At 41.1% G+C, this 24,456-nt stretch overlaps 1 protein-coding gene and 1 long non-coding RNA gene across 2 annotated transcripts in view; both read right to left on the reverse strand.

Annotated features, from left to right (window-relative positions):
- Positions 1-5,328, reverse strand: part of tll1 (tolloid-like 1) — a 61,641-nt gene extending 56,313 nt beyond the window's left edge. Inside the window, exons 1-2 of the mRNA XM_034686984.1 lie at positions 5,128-5,328; positions 3,088-3,548 (exon numbers count right to left, since the gene is read on the reverse strand). Coding sequence (XP_034542875.1) covers positions 3,088-3,268 — 181 coding nt within the window. The 5' untranslated portion in view covers positions 3,269-3,548; positions 5,128-5,328. The remainder of the gene's footprint in view (positions 1-3,087; positions 3,549-5,127) is intronic.
- Positions 5,329-17,624: 12,296 nt separating this feature from the next.
- On the reverse strand, positions 17,625-23,848 carry LOC117816494. Its single transcript, XR_004631967.1, has 3 exons — positions 23,616-23,848; positions 19,147-19,206; positions 17,625-17,750 (listed from the first exon to the last, which is right to left on the reverse strand). It is a non-coding gene; the product is annotated as an uncharacterized LOC117816494 (long non-coding RNA).
- Positions 23,849-24,456: the final 608 nt, after the last annotated feature.

The raw sequence follows: 24,456 nt of genomic DNA on the forward strand, positions 1-24,456 counted from the left end.
CAGCTCTGGTGCCGTAAGCACAAGAGAAGGGATGTTGCAGCTTGTCCCCAGAGACACCAGAAACATTGCATTTTTTTCTCACTATATTCCTCACTTTAACAGATACAGGAAAAAAAAATCTGCAAATAATCCCTCTGACATAGAGAAGCAATCATGTGTTGGCTAGATCAATTGTAAGTGGTGTTGACTGTCATGAAGACTATGGGCTGGATTTGAAAATGTGCGATTTTACACTGATATGAGAACTATCCTGAGGTGAATGACTCCACCATGCATGATGAGAGAGAGAGAGAGAGAGAGAGAGAGAGAGAGAGAGAGAGAGAGGAGAGAGAGAGAGAGAGAGAGAGAGAGAGAGAGAGAAAGAGAGAGAGAGAGAGAGAGAGAGAGAGAGAGAGAGAAAGAGAGAGAGAGATCCCATAATATTTGATTTTAGGTGAAGGTTTTATGAGCATACAAGGACATTGAGATATGCTGTATTGGTGACACCATTGTTTTAATGTGTATAAAATATGTAATGAATATATATGTAATGAATATATATGTAATTAATATATATGTAATGTATGTGTATAAATCGTATGTGCTTTGGCAACAACATGTCTTTGTTCATGCCAATAAAGCAAATTGAATTGAAAATTGAATTGAATTGAGAGAGAGAGAGACTGCAAGTTTTATAATCTGTCACACATACATGTGTATGCTGTTTGGATGCAACCAAAAATGTCCTTTGGTTGTTTGTGGAAACTAGGTCTTCACAGCAGTTAAACTGGAATGAATAAAGCCAGGCCGACATTTGATTTGCATTTAATCTGAACACAACATGCACAATATGTAAATGTGATGCTCTAGTTCAGGTCCATAGAAGGAGACCTTTGCCGCATTTCTCTGCCTGCCTGGTTGCTCTCTACCGTCTGCTATCTAGTAAAGCCAACGTGATGCTAAAAGACAACATTATGAAATGAAAAGATTGAATAAAACATGTGCACATGATTTTATAGCTCTAAGAAATGTCACTCTTGCATGTGGATTTGCTCTGAGAGATCTAAGAGTGCAAGTATGAATACGAGCTTTATGTTCACTGATGTTTGCAGAAAATAAAAACGATGCCCGTGTTTTCTCACTCAGTTATTTTAACCTACAAGAGTTGCTCAGTTACTCAAACATACTTAGACTGACTGTCTCCCTGTAACCTGCCGGGCTTCAATCCAAACACACACAAACACATGGTAAGGTCCCAGCATGACTAAAAACCACAGAGTCATGGGAATGCTGTATCAACATAAAAATCACCTACACAGAGATCAGTGTAACAAGCATATGCAAAACACACACACACACACACACACACACACACACTGGCCAGTGTCCAGGCAGGGTTGTCAGGTTTGTGTATTTGGTATGTGAGGAATGTGTGTCGGTCAGCGTGTGGACGCTCAGCGTTCTGGGTGGAGCTCTTATCAGTTCAATGTGTCATCGCCAACAACATTATGGCTGCAAAGTGCCAATTAAATAAGAAGCATAAGATCACATGCATGTATACAAACACATATGTACATACGTCACACACAGTATGCAGTCATATCCATAAGAAGAACCTAGGTAGAGAAAATGCACACAATGCAGCAACATCTCTCCCACACAAACAGAAGAGGAGAGGCAGATTCCTCCACCTGCTCTGCAGGGATGATGCTGATGTGCTGTGAAAGGTTAACACACAGCAATAATCCATTCTGCTCATTGAGCTTTGCTACATGGTCTGCCCAGAGAGTGGTGATTGTAAAAGTGTTGCTTTTGCATAAAGAAGACTGACACACGAAATAAAAGAGAACGATGAAGACAGACACAGTTCTGGACCACACATTGTCTGTAGCTGTATCACATAAATCAAATGCTTAACTTCTGTCTTTTCTTTCTCTTGGATTGTGTATTTCTACCATCTGGAAATTCCACAACTTACTTATCATTTAAAGGTACATTTATAAAACTAAATGTCTGTCTTTCACAAATTAAAGCACATTATGGACAAAAATCTGCCTGTCGCGACATGTTGGTATTACTGCTCAGAGAAGACACTGGAACCAGATATAAATTAATATCCAACCTGACCCGTGAGGACAATAGGTAGATGAACCACACAAACAAACACTCTACATAAAGGTCGTATTATATGATAAATAAAGGCTAAATGTGAAGTGTAGTGTACTGGGACTGCTCTAAATTCTAAGTGAATCTCCAGACTTAAAACATGTTCAGTTCATTTGGGTGGAGCACACACAATGCATGACAAACACATATATAAAGACCTGAATTTATAGAGAAAAATGAGAAAATAAATGTACTTTTAGATTTATCAACCACAGTTAAAGGCAGAGATAGCAATATGTTGTCACCTCTTTTATAAGCCAGTAGTGTAAATGTTCCTTCTTTCATTGTACACATCTGTTTGTCTTATGAGACCAAACCGGGTTACACGGTTGTTCCACAGCAGCCCACAGCCTGTCATTAAATGTCCAACAAAATTTTTATTACTGTGTGCCTGTGTGTGTGTGTGCTGGAAAGAGAGTGTGCACACGCGTGGGTTTTAGTTCACTTGAGTCCAGCTGTTTCTCATCTTCCTTGATGGTTGATTTAACATCTGGACGCACGCGCACACAGACATGTACCTATATATGCGCACGCGCACAGCTTGTTATGCATTAACATTTTGGTTGCAATTAGCACAGAAACTCTACCCACAGGTGATGCACACGCAGAATGTGTGTGCGTGCATCTCAAAGGGGAACGGGCTTAGCAGGACAGTCACCGGGCTGCACGTGGCATTCACCAGCGGGATCACCACCGGTGCTGACTTATCGGTTGTGATGGGTGGGGAAACAGGGGCATCTGGATGATTGTGTACACATGCACACACACACACACACACACACACACACACACACATAAACACACCGCCGCTGTCAGCTATCATACACGTGCCAACTCAGAGCCAGTGCGCCCGAAGATAGAATGACATGCGCAAAAATACTTATTTTCACTTTTATTGTGTCATTTATTTAAAAACTGAAACGGAGTAAAAACAGGACTCACCAGCTTTGCACGGGTCTTTGTAGTCAATGGTCTCCGCTTTATCCTCCTCGTAGTAATCGTAGTCTGGCTCCTCGTAGTCGAAACAGTTACAAATAGTCACTTTACCCCAGAAAGTCAAGCCGGCAAGCACCAGCGTGATCCAGCGCATCTTAGCGGCCAGTGCCGAGGGCACTCGGTCCATCTGAGGACTCAAATAAACGGGTAAAGGCCTCTCTGCTCGTCTCCTCTGCCGTTAGGAGACGGTCAATCCACTCTCCAAAGAAAGCATCGGCGGCAGGAATTTAACGGCTCATCGTGAACATCGCTCACCTCTCTGACTGTCAGGTTTTGGATACTGTACAGGCTGCAGTATAAGTTACTCTGCCCGGCTCTCCTCCATGGTAAAAGTACACTGATGTGTCTCTCAGTCCGTCAGTCAGCAAAGTCTCCGCTTGTCCTCCGCTGTGGCTTCGCAGGTGAAGCTGTTGTGGGAACAGAACAGAAACAAGGACAGAGAATGCGTGAGGGGGGATCAGGAGTGGATGATCTCTGAGCGTAAAGACGCACAGCGGTGAGTCTGAGGTCTGAGTGCTGCTCACAAAAGAAACATCCGCCTCGAGTATCTTCAACCAATGTCCCTCACTCTCCCTTGCGCGTATAGCAATCTCTACACCCCCCACCCCCACCCCCACCTCTCTCTCTCTCTCTCTCTCTCTCTCTCTCTCTCTCTCTCTCCCTCTCTCTCTCTCTCTCTCGTGTCCGGTAGTGTTACTGTCTCTCCCGACCCGAGTCAATGCACCGCCTACACACACATAAAGCCAAATACCTGCACTGTTCTGCCCAAGTGATGCAGAACCAAAACTTTCTTTGGCCTCTTTTGTTTCTATTCATTGAGCAGTTGCTGCCAATTTCATATGCAGTAACTCTCTCACTAATAAACAATAGGCAGAGACAAACTACAAACAAAAAGTGCACAGATTTTAGCCAACCCTCTGTAATTAATAAACCTAATGAGGCTGCTTCTCTCTCCCCTGAGCGCTGCACTGTGGATGAAGCGCGCACTGATCTTTTCAGGTTATTGGACCTCGCCTCACACGGATCTGCAAAGAGCAGTCAGTGAACTCAAGAGTGAAAACCGGCAGTGGTAAAAGTAACACGGCGGATACAGATTAGCCTGTGGGTTTTAGTATCCATCAGCCCCTTTAATCGGTGCGTAATGGGTGTCATCTGGCTATTTAGAAGCAGGTGCCAAGTAGGTGACAATCAAACCATAAATGCTCAGAGGTAGTGGCTTTAAGTTGCGTTTACGATCATGTCAAGTCTTTCCTGGAGAGAAATATACGGAAAGATGATCCAAGGGTAGATTATTTGCAACTCAGAGCAATTAGGCTTAGTTAGGCCTTGTGCGTAAAAAGACAAGAACCACAACAGTAATTAGGCCTACATTGGCTGTAGTGGGTGCGTTCTGCAATTATGGATAAATATTGAAACGGTTACGTGTAAACAGCACTTTTTGACAATCTTGAGTTTCGTTTCTAATCGTTTCTTTTGTTATTGTTCTGTCTCTAAATTCGATAAAGACCTTAAAACCATTTTAAATAATGGAGTAGGAGTTTACGCATATGAATCAGCCTTCCATTCAGCAATGATGCCTCCCATAATCTGTCATTAACTCTAACCTTGCCCTACAGTAGGTCGGTCAACAACAGATGATTGAGTTCATGTGGGTTCCCGATCCTTCTCTGCATCAATGATACCCCTTCGCACACTGGGGTAGCCGTTACTGTTACTGTTGGTGTGAGAGAAACAAAGCCAAGGGCTCTTGATAAAATTGGGGAAATAACACATTATGTCTGTCAAACTCATTTTCTTACATTTGCAAGAACTGCAAAGTTGTCAACAACCATAATCTCCCAGGTGAAACCTTCACGCACCAACTGCAGACACAAGCAGTAAAAATAAAACAGCAGCAGTTGTTGACAGACAAGTGGTGCAGCCTGCAAACACCTTGTCACGGTAAATCCTCCTGAGACGAGTTCACCCTGCGTCTCCACAGCTTACCTGCTGCGTGTACCTGCCTGGTGTGCGTCGGTATGCTGCGGCGTCACGAAGCAACCCATCGTGCTCCAAATGCAGGCATCCGTGTCAGGGGTCTCTGGGGGCCTGCGGTATCACTTGGTGCCGGCGGTTCCTAACGTGCCCGTCTCCCCCCATTTATTACCGGGAGATTACCGGAGCGCTGTCTCTGGCTGCTCCCGACTAATCCTGCCCTCAGAGAGGTAGCGGCGTGCTGACGTCACTCTATCAATCCAGCCGCAAGCTGTCCACTATACACGCCTGGGGCACGGAAACAAATCCCCTGGAGACTACAGACTACAGACCTACAGACACACACACACACGCGCGCGCGCGCGCGCACACACACACACACACGCACACAGACACAGACATAATCAAAAATCTGGACAATAAGAAAATAAGACATAAAACAAAATCTCGAGACAAAATCACACTCCAGATTTTGTCCCAAACTAGGAGACCACCTGAACATCAATTTTCACAAGAGAGGGGGCATTAATGTTCCCCCAAAAAGGCAGTTGGTTAAATTTGTTCCTCATAATTTTTTTTTTTCAAGATATATATATTTTTGTGCTTTTACACCTTTATTATAGAGGAGAGGATAGTGGATAGTGTAGGAAACTGGGAGAGGGTTGGGGGAAGGAGGCCACAGGCTGGATTCAAGCCCAGGCCAACCGCTTCATGGACACGCAACTTAACCATTAGGCTAAGTCTGCGCCCCTCATAATTTTTTTAACTGTTATGAAAATGATTTGACAAGAAAGTAGTCTGAAACCTACTGGCTTATTAGGACTCTTTGCTATATGTTAACACTAGTGTGCTCAAGTTCTCATGACGAAACTACAAACATGCTAATGTTAGCAGGTAGCTTATAACATTCCCCATATTCATAATGCTAATTTACCAAGCTAAATATGCTAATGGATAATAAGCACAAAACACTTAGTATGGCTCCCAGTAATTTTTAAGGTACTTGGTTACATATTGAATATCACAGAACATTTTACTTAATTGAAGTTTTATACAATTCATAATGAGAGGGATAGGGATGTTACAATACAAAGTCAAGAAGTCATCAAAATTTAAGCACAGAAGACAATATTTGTGCATACACAGCACACTTAAAAAAAAAAAAAAAAAAAAAATTCTGTTATGAAATTATTAAAAAGAGCTGGTATCTGTTTTCTTACCCCAGGGTGCGGCTGTGGCTCTGTGGCTCAGTGGGTAGAGTCAGTCGTCTATCAATCGAAAGGTTGGCGGTTCAATCCCAGCTCCAGCAGTCGCATGCCGAAGTGTCCTCGAGCAAGACACTGAACCCCGAATTGCTGCCTCTGTTGTTCAGAGGTGTGTGAATGTGAACGAATGAGATCAACTAACACTAATGGTCCCTCACTACATAGCAGCCTCTACCATCAGTGAGTGAATGTGGTGTGAATGGGTGAACATGACGAGTAGTGTAAAAGCACTTTGAGTGGTCAGATAGACTAGAGAAGCGCTATATAAGTACAAGTCTGCGCACAGATATGGTGCCATCACCAGCTTTAATAATAATAATATCAAATGTTCAGTAGATCTGTTAACTTTCATACATTAAGACAGGATGACTGATTTTATGATGCTCATTGTATGAGGGAGGAATGAGTGAGTTTAGTGCAGTAACACATCATACTGTCTTTTTTTCCTGTTTTTGCTGCAGAAAACTGCAAAAAAATTGTAAAACGTAATCCTGTCATGTTACATGCTATATCAATTAAATCAACTTAAGGTTACATTAAGACTGCACATGACTTTCAGAAAGGAACAAATCATGCATTGCTAGACTCTTTCACAGGGCTGTTGGCCCTTTAAAGTTAGAAAAGTGTTCATGTCACTGCTGACTCTGTTTTTCTATGGAGTTTCGCTCTCCTCTAAAGCTGAGTAAACCCTCACATGTGTATGATAACATCTATTAATACACAGAACAATTTAATCCTTCAATCTGTTGAGTAATTGAAAAATCATGTCAGAAAACTCGTTTATCCTCCATCCGCCATCTTTTTTTTTAGCAAAATTTGACATTCAATTTGGATAAATTGATTTATTCAGACAAAAAATAACTTTGTTTTCAAATCTCTGCAGAACTAGAAACATATTCCACACATGTCCCGCGAAATTGAACTCAGTCTGATTGATTTTGATCATTTTACACCGAGAAAACATCGAGTATCAACAAACCATAATTTTTCTTTTAGAACACTCAATATGAAATAATATGAACCATCTATACTTTCACAATCTGCAACAATTTAACAATATTTAACAATATTTAACAATATTTTTCTTGGGTCCGCAGGTTCTCCTCCACAGGGGGTCTAGCACACTTAAAGGGTTGTTTTAACAGGAAATGTTCTTCTGCAGGTGTTTGTCCGTCGGAGTTATATTTCCTCTTCAGGTCAAATCAAAGCTTTCCAAAACTTTTAACTCTCTTGTAGCGAGGTTTAGCACGGAGGCCAACTTTTGTGAAGTCCAGGAGCAAATGAGACTTTCTGAAAGATCTGATGACCTAAAGTGACCTCGGGTCAAACGTCCTCTCGTTCTGTTGCCATGACAACAACTATGTGTGCATGGGATAATGCGATTTTATACCTTTAGAAAGTCTCATTCTAATAATATAATAATACATGATCAACATCATAATATCTCATAGCCTATAGAAATAGTTAGCCTGAAAGATTAAGCCTTTTCTGTTTTACCTGTTTTCAAGACATCATAACTTAAAAACAATTACACGTCATGGCTGAAAATAAGTCGATTAGACCAGGGGTTCTCAAACTTTTTGGAGCCAGGGACCCTTTACAGGTGAGAAAATTGTCCAAGGACCCCCTCATAATTGTAAAACAGATTAGGTACATTAGTGATGTGTCACGATGAAAAGCTGCAGCTCTGAGAGCCGATGCTTTATAGTGAATCAGAAGAGCTGGCTCCCAGTTTTTTCCTTTCGCTGCTTAGCGCTCACAGTGCTCAGCCCCAGCTCTGCTCACAGCAGAACTTTGTTTTGATTGGTCAGCATGGCGGCCATGCGGCCAATCACATGTGAGGATATAGGATACAGGTGATGGAGGGGAGGCTGTGTATCGTGGCTTCATCTGTTCCTTCTGAGAGGGTAAGGGTTAGGGTCAGGGTTCTTCTCGAAGACAGGGCAAATTCTCACTGAGAGGAGAAATCGGATCAGCCCATCTAAGCTGAGGCAACCAAGTTTTTTCTCAATGCCACCCTGCACTGAGGACATTAATGTTTGCTCCAGTTTGGTTCTGGTTCTGTTTGCTTGAGTTGGTTCTGGTTCTGTTTGCTTGAGTTGGTTCTGGTTCTGTTTGCTTGAGTTTGGTTCTGGTTCTGTTTGCTTGGGTTTGGTTCTAGTTCTGTTTGCTTGACTTGGTTTTGGTTCTGTTTGCTTGAGTTTGGTTCTTGTTTCTGATTACTTGAGTTGGTCCTGGTTCTGGATCTGTTTGCTTGAGTTTGGTTCCAGTTCTGGTTCTGTTTGCTTGGGTTCGGTTCTGGTTGGGTTCTGGTTCTGGTTAAGTTCGGTTCTGGTTCGGTACTGGTTCTGGTTAAGTTCGGTTCTGGTTCGGTACTGGTTAGATTCTGGTTAGATTCTAGTTCGGTTCTGGTTCGGTTCTGGTTCGGTTCTGGTTCGGTTCTGGTTCGGTTCTGGGTCTGGTTAAGTTCGGTTCTGGTTCGGTCCTGGTTCGGTTCTGGTTCGGTTCTGGTTCGGTTCTGGTTCGGTTCTGGTTCAGTTCTGGTTCTGTTTGGTTCTATTTCTGGTTCTTTTTTCTTGTGTTCGGTTCTGGTTCTGGTTAAATTCGGTTCTGGTTCAGTTCTGTTTCGGTCATGGATCGGTTCTGGTTCGGTTTGGTTCTGGTTCGGTTTGGTTCTGGTTCGGTTTGGTTCTGGTTCGGTTCTGGTTTGGTTCTGCTTCAGTTCTGGTTCAGTTTGCTTGAGTTTGGTTCTGGTTCTGGTTCTGTTTGCTTGAGTTTGGTTCTGGTTCTGTTTACTTAAGTTTGGCTCTGGTTCTGTTTGCTTAAGTTCAGTTCTGGTTCTAACCCTAACCCTAACCCTAATCCTAACCCTAACCCTAGTCCTAACCCTAACCCTAACCCAAACCCTAACCCAAACCCAAACCCAAACCCTAACCCTAATCCTAACCCTAACCCTAACCCTAACCCTAACCCAAACCCAAACCCAAAACCAAACCCTAACCCTAATCCTAATCCTAACCCTAACCCTAATCACAACCCTAACCCTAACCCTAGTCCTAACCCTAGTCCTAACCCTAATCCATAACCCTAACCCTAATCCTAACCCTAATCCTAACCCCAATCCTAACCTAAACGGAACCCTAACCCTTATCCTAACCCTAACCCTAACCCTAACCCTAATCCTAACCCTAACCCTAATCACAACCCTAGCCCTAACCCTAGTCCTAACCCTAACCCTAGCCCTAATCCTAACCCAAACCCTAATCACAACCCTAACCCTAACCCTAGTCCTAATACTAACCCTAACCCTAACCCTAATCCTAACCCTAACCCTAATCCTAACCCTAATCACAACCCTAACCCTAACCCTAGTCCTAACCCTAACCCTAACCCTAACCCAAATCCAAACCCTAACCCTAACCATAACCCTAATCCTAACCCTTACCCTAATCATAACCCTAACCCTAATCACAACCCTAACCCTAGTCCTAACCCTAACCCTAGTCCTAACCCTAACCCTAACCCTAACCCTAATCCTAACCCTATCCCTAATCATAAACCTAACCCAAACCCTAATCCTAACCCAAACCCTAATCACAACCCTAACCCTAACCCTAGTCCTAATACTAACCCTAACCCTAACCCTAATCCTAACCCTAACCCTAATCCTAACCCTAACCCTAATCACAACCCTAACCCTAACCCTAGTCCTAACCCTAACCCTAACCCTAACCCAAATCCAAACCCTAACCCTAACCATAACCCTAATCCTAACCCTTACCCTAATCATAACCCTAACCCTAATCACAACCCTAACCCTAGTCCTAACCCTAACCCTAGTCCTAACCCTAACCCTAACCCTAATCCTAACCCTATCCCTAATCATAAACCTAACCCAAACCCTAGTCCTAACCCTAACCCTAATCATAACCCTAACCCTAACCCTAATTATAACCATAACCCTAACCCTAACCCTAATCATAACCCTAACCCTAACCCTAACCCTAATCATTACCCTAACCCTAATCATAAACCTAACCCTAATCACAACCCTAACCCTAATCACAACCCTAACTCTAACCCTAGTCCTAACCCTAACCCAAACCCAAACCCTAACCCTAACCGTAACCCTAATCCTAACCCTAACCCTAACCCTAACCCTAACCCTATCCCTAATCCTAAACCTAACCCTAACCCTAATCCTAACCCTAACCCTAACCCTAATCCTGACCCTAACCCTAATCATTACCCTAACCCTAGTCCTAATCCTAACCCTAACCCTAATCCTAACCCTAACCCTAATCCTAACCCTAACCCTAATCACAACCCTAACCCTAACCCTAGTCCTAACCCTAACCCTAACCCTAACCCAAATCCAAACCCTAACCCTAACCATAACCCTAATCCTTACCCTAATCATAACCCTAACCCTAATCATAATCCTGACCCTAATCATAACCCTAACCCTAATCATAATCCTTACCCTAATCATAACCCTAACCCTCAACAACACTGTGGTTGAGGTTTGGTTTGAGGAAAAAAAATTATATGGTTAAGCAAAGTACTTTGTGAAGTTCTGAGGAATTTTGAGTTACTGCTACATAAACACATGTGGTAAAAGTTATCTTCAGCCTGAGATTTAAGCATGGGAACCAAACAGTCACATCATGATTAAACAAACTGGTGTCAGTTTCAGTGTTTTAGTCAAGTCACCAAAGCTTGAGTTCAAGTCCAAGGCTGAGTTACCAAAGAAGAGAAGTTCCCACTGCCTGACTTGTCTGGCAGGTGCTGAACAAGACGGCATGGAAACATGCATTAAGGTGAACACACACATCATCCCTTGAGCAACACTAAATAAATTGATAGGGCATTATTCAAAAAAATGACACATACTCTTTATCAGTGAATAAGTGCAAGCCCTGCTCTTCACCTTCAGAGTATGAATGCAGTGCTGCAGAGCTAGAGTACAAATCCTAGTCCTGGTTTGAATACCCATTATATTTAAAAGTTTAATTTCATATTTATAGCCCAAGCGTCACTTGAGGTCAGCTTCCTTTCACTGATCATCTGTATTAAAAACTTTTAGGATGAATACTTTTTGGAATTAGTTTTGGTTCCATGACTGTTTTGTCTGTTCATTTATTTGTCATTGTCCATGGATGATAGACAACTTTAACTTCTGGAGATTAGTGAAATCATGTGAAACAATCAAACCTAAACTTAGGGTGTTGTGTACTATATACTTTGTGGGTTTCTATGTGTGTCTGTGTGAGTTTGTGGTCTTGACTGCCCTCCTCGCAATGCTAATTAACACTGGGGGGAAAGCATTGAGTGGCGTTTGGGCCTCTCCGACCACTTACGGTACACCTCTGTGTGGTTGCCATCCAGCCAATCTATTCAGCAAAATGCTCCCTTCTTAAATAGGATCCAGCTTTTGAGATTAATGCTGTGTTCAGGTGTTTGTGTCCCTATTTAAGGCACTTATCGATCAGTTTGTCTCTGAAACTCTCTGAAAGTACCTCGCAAGCATTCTTACCGTGCACAGTGACCATCTCCACTCACCCCCACTGCCACCACCCCTCCCTGCAACTGCACACACACACACACACACACACACACACACACACACACACACACACACACACACACACACACACACACACACACACACACACACACACACACACTTACACCAAGAGGAACCCTCAATCCGAGCAGCAGCCTCTGGAGACTCCCCAAAGTGCTGTGGTCTGCAGGTATGTGAGCTCTATTATTAGCTTTGTTTTCATCAAACACACCTTCCAATCAATTCTATATGCAGTGGTTCAACTCCACAAGGAGTTTCTGTTCAACTTCAAAGCAGTACACTTTGCCTAAAATCTGCCTAACTTACAGAAGCAAAATCACAGAGGGCTATCACCTCACTGCAGTGCCCCTAACTTCTACACAAAGTTATAGAGTCTGTTAGATCACTGTTTTGATTTCCAGGCTGGATGATCATTTTTTTATTCACAACTAACACTCTCATCTGCTGTTTTTTCAGCATCAATCAGGGAAAAAGCTTCACAAAACAAGCTATCAACTACCTACACAGAACCAAGTAACAAGCAGGTAAACCTGAAAAGCACTAACTGCTAAAGGCCCAAATACTTGTCCTATGAGGTTATTGAGCACAAAACCGGAGTGACAGAAAGACTGAAAAGTGGCCGATGGTACACCACAGCATGTGGTACTGCATATGCCAGTAGTTCAGCGGCATGTGCCATGGCTGATGGTATGCCACTAGGGTGCCAGCTGCATGTGCCAGTCACTAGACTGGGGTGCCAGTTCAGTGGCATGCCATGAATATGATACTCATTTTCAAAAGCATAAATCATTTCCCAACGGCAGGTGCTGCTAAAAGAGTGGAAGTCTCCAATCAGACTGTCACACCACACCTGCCATGTTTGATTTTCATAATGCTAACGATAACTAATAAGTGGTCTTGCTTTCTCGACATTTACTGTCATAGATGTACAGTATCTCACAAAAGTGAGTACACCCCTCACATTTCTCGGAATATTTAATTGTATCTTTTCATGGGACAACACTGTAGAAACGACACTTTGATACAATGTAAAGTAGTCAGTGTACAACTTGTTTAACAGTGTAAATTTACTGTCCCCTCAAAATAACTCAACACACAGCCATTAATGTCTAAACCACCAGCAAAAAAAGTGAGTACACCCCTAAGTGAAAATGTCCAAATTGGGCCCAAAGTGTCAATATTTTGTATGGCCACCATTATTTTCCAGCACTGCCTTAACCCTCTTGGGCATGGAGTTCACCAGAGCTTCACAGGCTGCCACTGGAATCCTCTTCCACTCCCCCATGACGACATCACGGAGCTGGTGGATGTTAGAGACCTTGCGCTCCTCCACCTTCCATTTGAGGATGCCCCACAGATGCTCAATAGGGTTTAGGTCTGGAGGTATGTTTGGGGTCATTATCATGTTGGAGTAGTGCCCTGTGGCCCAGTTTCTGAAGGGAAGGGATCATGCTCTGCTTCAGTATGTCACAGTACATGTTGGCATTCATGGTTCCCTCAATGAACTGTAGCTCCCCAATGCCGGCAGCACTCATGCAGACCCAGACCATGACACTCCCACCACCATGCTTGACTGTAGGCAAGACACAATTGTCTTTGTACTCCTCTCCTGGGCGCCTCCACACACGCTTGACATCATCTGAACCAAATAAGTTTATCTTGGTCTCATCAGACCACAAGACATGGTTCCAGTAATCCATGTCCTTAGTCTGCTGTCTTTAGCAAACTTTCTTGTGCATCATGTTTAGAAGAAATGTGAGGGGTGTACTCACTTTTGTGTGATACTGTATATATATTGTTTCTATTGACAACGTGGGTGCACACACTCTTGTCTGTCTTTCATGTGTATTAAAAATATTGCTGTTTGGTACCGCCGTGATGACAGAAAAGTAATTTTGTAGCCATATCCTTTCCCATGTATCCAGTAAGTTGATGGTAAAACTAATATCAGCTAACAAGGTGATTGTTAGATCAGCCAACATAGCCAGCCAACCCTAACCTGCCTCTGACCATAGCCAGTCCACGGCCAAGGTACATGCCGCTGAATATTCCAGCATATGTGGTGGTGCATGCTGTGGCAGACCACAAGTCTAAATGAAAGCTTAAGTTTCTTGACATCTACTAGACTTGTATACATGTAACCACTTTCTAATTTGTAACAATTTGTTACATCATTCTCATCAATTGAATTCTCACCCTGCTTCAGTGATGTAGGGATGAATAATCACGTCTGTTGGGTGAGATTACATCCAGCATCACCTTTGGGTGTGGTATTCAAGACCTGTAACCTTTGCACTGCACACTCCATCGGAAAGTTAACACAATTTATTATTTCAGTAAGTTTGAGTTCACTACTCAGAGGCTCAGGGACTTGGCATAGCCACACAGCCAACAACTGCCTTTCATAGACGAACCATAATTATGAATCATTAAAAGCCTTAATACGATTAGAAAGGCTTTTGAATGAAAAATATTGTTTTTATGGAGTTGTACGGAGACAATGATGGCAAGAAGTGGTGAAGGCAATGTGGAGGATTTTTCTCACTTAATAAAACATCACTTGAACCAGTCTAGTAATTCCAGAAACAAATATGAGGCCATGGGCAAAGACAGACACATTTATTTGGTCTCTTTCTTTTCTGGTTGTTTTATGTCTCTATGTTTTTACGTCTCCTTGTGGCCTTCTGATGTCTGTTGTGTGTCCTTATATATTTTGCCTCTCTCTTTGTGGTCATTTTCATGTTTATGATGTCATTTTGTTGTTCTTTTTGCATCTCTTTTGATATTTAGAGCCTCTTAGATTATCTATTTGGCTGTTCGGCAAATGATGTTGAGAGTTCAAGGCTCTGACACAAGGGCGATCAGACCCCTTTGGCCTCTGGGCTTGTGCCTGGTAGACTTACTCAGTAATCTGTCCATTAATCCAGGGGTTCCCAAACTTTTCAGCCCGTGACCCCCAAAATATAGGTGCCAAAGACTTGCGACCCCCACTGTCGCTCAAAGTGATTTAATGTGGCTGGTCTTCAGAAAATTAGCTTACTTATATGAGCATGTGGCTGTGTTTCCTGTGCTGTTATGAATGAACTTGCTGCTTCTGATGCTTTTGATAATTAACTGTTCACTAACCCTAAACTTAGGAGTCATCAGACAACAAAGAAAGGCAGAAAACTCATTACATTTTTTATTTTCAATGTTTTATTTCAAGTTAAGCTACTATTTTTGTCGATATTATTTACTATAATGGGTAAAATGTACTATTTTTAGATAACTTAAAAAAAACAAAACACATTCTTGAAGACATCTCACAACCCCCTATTTGTGTCTCGCGACCCTCCAGGGGGTCCCAACCCACACTTTGGGAACCCCTGCATTAATCAGTACATACAGTATCTCACAAAAGTGAGTACACCCCTCACATTTCTTCTAAAGATGATGCACAAGAAAGCCTGCAAACAATCTGATAAAGACTAGCAGACTAAGGACATGGATTACTGGAACCATGTCTGATGAGACCAAGATAAACTTATTTGGTTCAGATGATGTCAAGCGTGTGTGGTAGCAACCGGGTGAGGAGTACAAAGACAAGTGTATCTTGCCTACAGTCAAGCATGGTGGTGGGAGTGTCATGATCTGGGTCTGCATGAGTGCTGCCGGCACTGGGGAGCTACAGTTCATTAAGGGAACCATGAATGCCAACATGTACTGTGACATACTGAAGCAGGGCATGATCCCTTCCTTCAGAAACTGGGCTACAGGGCAGTATTCCAACATGATAACGACCCCAAACACACCTCCAAGACGACCACTGCCTTGCTAAAGAAGCTGAGGGTAAAGGTGATGAAGTGGTCAAGCATGTCTCCAGATCTAAACCCTATTGAGCATCTGTGGGGCATCCTCAAACGGAAGGTGGAGGAGCGCAAGGTCTCTAATATCCATCAGCTCCGTGATGTCTTCATGGAGGAGTGGAAGAGGAGTCCAGTGGCAACCTGTGAAGCTCTGGTGAGCTCCATGCCCAAGAAGGTTAAGGCAGTGCTGAAAAATAATGGTGGCCACACAAAATATTGACACTTTTGGCCAAATTTGGACATTTTCATTTAGGGGTGTACTCACTTGTTGCCAGTGGTTTAGACATTAATGGCTGTGTGTTGAATTATTTTAAGGGGACAGTGAATTTACACTGTTATACAAGCTGTACACTGACAACTTAACATTACATCAAAGTTTTATTTCTTAAGTGTTGTCCCATGAAAAGATATAATTAAATATTCAGAGAAATGTGAGGGGTGTACTCACTTTTGTGAGATACTGTATATCAGTCTGTCAAACCAACTTTGACCAACTAGTAGTCTCATCCAGCCACTCTTCCCCTAATAACGTCATCCAAGTCTCCCAGCCATGTTGATGCTATGTTCTTGATATGGGATTTCAGCTGAAGGCAATCCTCCTCAGGGCTGTTGAAAATGAAAAGGCTGAAGAAGAGCAGAAATGAGAAGAATACCACAGGTAAAAAAAAAAGGAATATATTATGTTTCCCTCAGGTCTGCTGACTCTTACAATGTCTTAAAGGAGCAAAGTGGTGGCCAGAGACATCAATCACTTTTTGGCTCAAAATGCCTGAGGAAGGCAGTCTGCTGACAACACAGAGAACAACACAAGAGGGTAATGCTTGGATAAAGATTGGTTGATCCAAAAAAGTCTAGGCAATTCTTTTATCTCTTACATTTGGTTTTTTTAATAGAAGACAAATAAATGTAAAACTATTCACTTTGATGCTACATCACTGAAACTTTGAAGGTGAATATCAAGATTTCTGTGACAAGTGATTGATCTTAACCTTTACAACTGCACTCCTGGACTCTCAGACATGCTGACTGAAGTGTAAACAGAAAACAAGCGGAGGGAAGACAAGGTACAGTGAGGAAATCCTCTGCTTAAATGCCAAGCTGTGCGTGCCATTCTCCCTCTCCTGCTCTTATTTCCTCTTTCTGCACCTCTCAGGGCTCCGATTCTCCACCTTCACCTTTCTTCTGCTACCTCCACTTGTGTGTGTGTGCATGGGGGCGTGACTGCGTGGGTGTGCACGTGCCAGCTAGCGGCACACATTCATGATCTCTGACATACGGTTGGAAAGATGACACAGAGCGCTTTTGTCTCGTTGACATCGCAATTAACCAACAGAGGAGGAGAAGAAAGAACTCAGGATGTATGCTGGAGTAAGAAAAGAGAAGTCTGACTGTGCAGCTGAAAGGAGGTAAGAATGAGAAACAGAGGAAGATGGAATGACCAGTGTCCCAGTTAGGTAGCTGAATATACTCTTGATGACTTGAGATGAGTAGATGTGTGAGCCTTTGAAATAACCCTTAAGTTACACATATTCCTCTGAATGCCCTAAAAATGATATCCCCTTTTTAAAACTAATTTTAGACTGAAACATTGATCATTTAGCGAATGCTGTAGTTGCTGTTTTTCCAAGAATAAGATGAAAAGAATGACAACACTTTGATTTGTGTGTTTTTCAGTATCAATCAATCTGTATATACCAAATCAAAGCAAATGTTATCTCAAGACGATTTTACAAAGTATATCTGGTCCTGGCAAGATGAACCAGGGGGAGTCATCCATCCATCCATCCATCCATCCATCCATCCATCCATCCATCCATCCATCCATCCATCCATCCATCATCTTGACCACTCATCCTGTAAGGGGTCACAGGGGGTCTGGAGCCTATCCCAGCTGGGCTTCGGGCGGAAGGCAGGGTACACCCTGGACAGGTCGCCAACCTATCACAGGGCATGTCCAAAGAGACATTAGAACAAAAAAGGAACAGCACAGCCAAACAACCATGATGTCATTTTATAGACATTTTAAAAAGGCTAGAAGTAATTTAGTAGTATTACAAGTATTGTTTTCTCTAGTAGTACCAATGTGATCCTTAAAAATAATAGATAACCTGACTTCCAGCACTTGAACGTTGCTTACTCCAGGACTATTCTATTAAACTAATGCAGTATGAAGCTCCTATCCAGACATTGGGACTGTTGGGTTATGAGGATGGATCCAGCTTATCCTGCTGTGCAGTTCTCGGTGTGCATTTTTTTATATTTGTGTACTTGTTAAAATCAATGAGAATATTCCTCTCTTTTATTCCTCAAGTTTACCTCCACAAGTTTCTCACTTCACTTTTTAAATTCCAACACAACTGCACAACTCTTCTCAGTTCTACAATGTTACAAAGTCATTTAGCAGACGCTTTTATCCAAAGCGACGTACATACGACATCTACAATGAAGCAACCAAACAATTTAAGACCTTCCATTATCATCATCAACAATTAACTTGCCATCACCACAATAATTACCAAAGTACCAAGTGCTGGGTCACTCAAGAGCTGAACACAGATTCCCAGAGTAGAGCAGGAAAGTGCGAGTCAACTGTAGCTGGAAGACATGGTCTGCCGCTGGGGACAACAGTGGAGAACAGTCTAGCTAAGTGCATAGTGTTTCCTAAAGAGCTGGGTCTATAGCAGTCTAAAGTGAAAGTAGAGAGGGACTCTGCAGATCGAAAGTAGTCTTACTTTTGAAGTCTAAACACTGATATAGACATTCTCAGCTGTGATAACAGATGAGATCAATGAGGCTGGGATGGATTTTGTTGAATTTATCACTGACAGAGAAATAAAAGTACTGAGAGAGTAACAACTCCATAATAGACTTCACTCTTCTATTAACACCTTCTCGCTGATCTGGAGCATCTGTGTGTGTGTGTGTGTGTGTGTGTGTGTGTGTGTGTGTGTGTGTGTGTGTGTGTGTGTGTGTGTGTGTGCGTGTGTGTGCGTGTGTGTGTGTGTGTAAATGTAAACACTAGTCTTTTGCTGACACAGCACTCCTTCAGGAACTTGGAATTGTGTGTGTGTAAGTGTGAGCCTTGGCCTCTGCTCCCTGCAGATATGCTTCCTTTTAGAGAGACTGAAGAAATAAGCAGCAAAGACCCTGGACTGTGTGTGTGTGAGTGTGTGTGTGTGTGTGTGTGTGTGTGTGTGCGTGTGCGTGTGCGTGTGCGTGTGCGTGTGTGTGTGTGTGTGTGTGTGTGTGTGTGTGTGTGTGTAGAAAGACGTCTCAGCTCCAACAAGCAGCTTTGCCACACTGTCAAAAAAAGATGTCTTTCTCAGAAACTCACTCTGTCGTGTTTCCTCATTGGAGGGTGGCTGATCTCCACTTGTCACCTAGCACCACCTACCTACAGGGACAGACGGTGTCATTAGCAACAGTTTGAACCTTGTTGTGTAGTGCTTATTAAGTATACAAACACAAAAACTGTGATGCTTCACTGCTTGGTTTTTGCTCTGTTCCTCTCCACTGGCTTCAAGCTGATACTAGTTCTGGATCAGCTGCAACATACTTGTGCTTCTTTCTGACTTTATATTATCCTGCAGAAACGACTAGCTGCATTTTTACATCTTCATGGACCTTCATGGATAATCTTCCCTCAATTAACTGAAGCACTGAGCTTTCTGATGTTGGACTTCTTGCACTTTTTCTGCAGCAAAAAACAAAACTCAGCTGAAACTTTTTGGGGATTCAGCCAAAGCACAAGATCTCAGCTATTAATATGTTTCATACAATGTTGGCAGTCAGCTCCACTGACCATGAGACTGTCTGAACAAAAAGTAAAATAACCAAAGGCACACTCATAGGTACACACACGGCACAGATGAGAGGAGAGGATGAAGAGTACTGTTTTGTGTTCTTCACGGTTGTTAATATTAATAAGCAGCTCAAGCCCTTTGTACCACCTTTTTATACATATCACATGATGAAGATTAAACACATGTTTTTGCACAAATAAGAGCCGTTTGTTAGTGATGAAAAGACAGCCTGCAGCCACTTTGAACTTCTGGGAGTTGTTGAGCTATGAGGGGGGAAACCCACGCTGTAATAAGTAACATTTACCACAGTTGACCACAGCCACTTCCTGTGAGGCAAAAGCTCCGATACACATACAAATTATGATCTGTAAACATGAGCTGGAACTCTACAAAGGGGCAGCAGAGGCTGATTATTGCTGAGACTAAACTAATATTAACTTCAGGGACAGACTCCTGGCAGTGATTGTCAAGTCATCAGCACACTACTGTCATCTGCAGGATTAAAGGAGTAATGACAAGGGGGAATAGACACCTGTCACCCTGGATAAGAACAATGAGGCCAGAGTGTGGCAAGGCAAGGCAAGGCAAGATTATTTATAAAGCACCATTCATACAAAGAGTAATTCAAAGTGCTTTACAGAGTGAAAAACAAAAAACAGAACAGTAACAATCAACAAAAACACACAGTAAACACTTCAAACATTAAAATTTTATATGAGGCCAGTTATGTTTGATCTACTCTCTCTCTCTGTGTACTTATGTAACTTAACGTACATAGTAAATAGCGTTTGGTCTTATTATTTATTTAAATTAGGAGGGATCATTCTAAATAATCAGCCCCCCTTCACTGCTCTGAAGTCCGTAACTTGCCGAGTCTTACTGTCCCACCAGACACAGAATCACAACTGATCTTGTCTTAACCGAAATCAACCTTTAATCATTCATTCATCTCAGAACTTCTTCCCAAGGATTCAGACTTACACAATGAATCTTTTCTGTGTCGAGTCGCAGCCTGAAGCTGGCTCAGATGTCATTCAGTGTGAAAGAAAATAACACTGCTACAACTTTGGAAAATATGGCAATAACATGCACTACATACTGCTAAAGAAAACGGATCATGACTATTGTATTGTCAACTAAAGACATCAAAGTTCTTTAAGTAAAAGTGAAATAAAACTACAAAAAGCAGCATCCTTACTTTGAAAACAGACACCAGCTATACCCCCTAATGTCATAGTAATCCAGCTTGTTACAGTTCATGAACTTCAAAACCCAAATTAACTCAGTGTTTATATTGTAAAACAAAAGTCACATAGTTCAAATGGGTTTAATGCCATTTTGAAAAAAACAACATCTATTGTTTTACATCAAATCTGAATATCTGATCAGATCAATACTCCCTCTCCCCCTCTCCCTCACTCTGTCCCTTTCTGTCCCGAAGCCAAAGCAGCTTGATCAATGGTATCGACGAAAAGATGCTAATAGCTGATGCTAATAGGGCAGGTATGACTAATAGACCGAGGGGGCCATTGATCTGCACAGTTAGCATCTAAAGCTGGAACAGCTGACTCAACTGCATAGTTAGACCAAAAGTGCCACCCTTGCTCTGTGTGGGTGTGTGTGGGTGTGGGTGTGTGTATGAGTGTAATAGATAGAGAGAGAGAGAGAGAGAGAGAGAGTGAGCCAGGAGGTGTACATACTAGAGATGCATCCTTAAAAATGCATTCCTGGCAGGCAGAACTCAATGATATACGAAAACAGAAAAAACTAACATAAAGAGGAACATATACTTCCTTACTTTCAGTAAGTGCCGGAGGATCTGAGGGGAGCTGACAGAGATATTGAGACTTTTGAACGTAAACTGCAATCCATCATCAAGCACCCTCTTATATCTCCGACCTGCTCCACCCTTACATCCCCAGTAGACCCCTCAGATCCTCAGATCAGGGTCTGCTTGCTGTGCCTTGTGTCAGGCTTAAAACTAAGGATGACTGTGCCTTTGAGCATGTGGCTCCATCTCTCAGGAACAGTCTTCCGCCCCAAGTGCACTGTGCTGATTCAACTGAGACTTTTAAAAAGCAGCTTAAGACACATTTGTTTGTTATGGCTTTTGACCAGGGGTGTCCAAAGTGCGGCCCGGGGGCCAATCGCGGCCCAAGGTCCATTTATTTACGGCCCCAAGCTTCCATCTTAAAATGTGTTATTTCTCGCACATAAATTAATCACATTCTGTATCATCTGTACATTTGCTGTTTCTTTCAAGCGCGCACACAAAACTAAAGTCAATCCAGAAACGTCTCAAAAAGCTTCATGGATTACTCGTATAAAGCCAAAGCACTGGGAATTCTGCAAGACAGCAATAAAGAAGAAACACAAGAACTCTTAAAGTTGACAGGTTTTCAAATTAATGTTTTTAACACAATGTGAGAATAACAATAAAAGTTCAGAATACACAAAAGAGGACACAAGACAAGATCAAAATTATGAACTTGTACAGAAAAGGCAAAATTGGTGCATAAAAATTGTTTAGAACATAGGAAAAGAATGATTGTGTTCTTAAAATATTGTCTGCTGGTCAGGAAAGACAATATTTTTCCCACATTGCCCGACCCTAACGAAAAACATTTTCCTCCAGAAGAAGATAAAGTTTGCTACTAATGTTTATGTGTCTTGTGGAGAGCTGAGAACTACCTAGTTACTGATTTATTGAGAAAAAAAGTAAAATAATTGTTTTGTTTTTTATGATTCCTAAGTCTCAGTAGGAGCCAATGGCCCCGAGGTATTCTGACAACATCAAATGTGGCCCTCTTTGAAAAAAGTTGGGACACCACTGCTTTTGACCTTCTATCATAATTTGATGTAATTTTGTCTGCCTTCTTTATTATCTTATGTATTGCTCATTGTATTGTCTTGTCGACATTGATTCTCTGTAAAGCACTTTGTGACTGTGTCTGTGAAAGGTGCTATACTAAATAAAGTTTACTTACTTACTTACTTACTTTCTTACTTACTTACTTACTTACTACTTACTTACATTCTAAACTAAAAACATATTTACTCAGTCTGGCTTTTATGTAGGGTTTAACAATTTTATTACTTACTTTTTACTGTTATATTGATGTAAATGTTGCTTTATTATTTTACTAATTTTAACTGTTTATCTTATTTTATTTTTATTCATTCATTTATTTATTTGTATTCATCTACTCAGTTTTATTGATATTTTTAGCCTTAATTTTATTTTCAACTCTTATCCTTACCCTTTTTAAATTTATTTATTTTAACTATTTGTATTCTTAATATTAATTTGACGCGTTAACTTATTTTAATTACACATATTTCATTGTTGTGGGTGTGCATTAGTCTCTTTTTCAAAATCCATTTTTGTTTTTTAATATGCCTTGCCATTATTTCATTTCTGCTTTCTTCTTGTTTTCAATCCCTGTAAAGCACTTTGGGTTGCATTTCATTTGTGTATGAAAGGTGCCATATAAATAAAGCTTGATTGATTGATTGATCGATACTTTAGTTTTCAGGTGTAATGTTGCATTGTATTGCATTTGCCTTAATTCAATCATAACTAATTAAATCATGCAGTTTTTATACTATATGTTCAGAAAATAACTTCCATAAAATCTTGGAATTACAAAAAAACCCATGGCTGTTAAAGTCATTCAGTCATGAAGTAAACCCTGATTTTGTAACAAGAGCCAACCAGCTAATAGTAAATTAAATAGATTGCTATCACGTAGTCTAAATGAAATTTACAATACAAATATCAAAGACAAGCGAGATAAATTCCACGCAATACTAATTTCACAGCTTTAAAACATAAAAAGTTAGTGAACAAACTCTGGCCCTGACAAGTGTAATCAAAGTCAACAAAAATGCATCCAAATTCACACATGTAGCGCTTCTTATGGATACTTTACGGCAGACATTGGAAACAATGTAACAAAGGTAGTTCACTTTTTTTTTTTTTAGCAAAGGTTTGACTTACAGTAAGTGCAGCTTGACCAGATATCCCTCTTCATCTCCTCTGTTAGCCTTCATTTGTAGCAACACAATAGTTCAAAAGTTCATCCTTGTTGCCTTCAGCGTCGATATTTCTTTGTTTCTCAGCGATATTAAAAGTAGAGCAACTTATAATCGCCCTATTATCTTGTAAGGCATCTTAATGGTTTAATACTGTTGCAGGCAGGTGAAATGTCACGCACTGAGGGGTGCTTTCTGTGTTTATCTCACAATGCAACAAACAGATTCGAGCCAACCAATCACATCACCTCAAGCATCGATCAGAGGCCATCTTTGAAGTCCAAAAAGGACCAAAACAATAAATGTTTATTATTTTTTTAATGAAAGTATGACCAATATCAATATATTTACGTGCTTGTATAACACATTAGATTCTATAAATATTTTATCATAATAATTTCGTTTCTTTTTGGCAAACTCTCTGATGGGCTGATTTCTGATATTCATTATTATTTTATTTTATTTACTTATTTTTCTTTAAAATGTACTGTAAGTATGTTTTTCATTATCCTGATTACTATTTATACAATTTATTTCAATTGAATAATTTAACTTTTTTTAAATCATTATTAATTTTAATACTATTATTTTGTATTTATGTATTTCCTTATTTAAAATTCTGTATTATCTAGTTTATTTTTTACCTATCTATTTTTACTTTCTGACTATTGATTAGGTGTTTTCAAAAAAACTAGCTTTTTTTTCCTCTGAGTCTAATGGCTGCATTGTTGTTTTGTGATATGTTGTCTGATTCTAATAAAAATGTTAAAAAAAAATAAAAAAAATAATAATCAATTGTGTAAAGT

The sequence above is a fragment of the Notolabrus celidotus genome, chromosome 7 (assembly GCF_009762535.1).
Source record: "Notolabrus celidotus isolate fNotCel1 chromosome 7, fNotCel1.pri, whole genome shotgun sequence".
Lineage (NCBI taxonomy): Eukaryota > Metazoa > Chordata > Actinopteri > Labriformes > Labridae > Notolabrus > Notolabrus celidotus.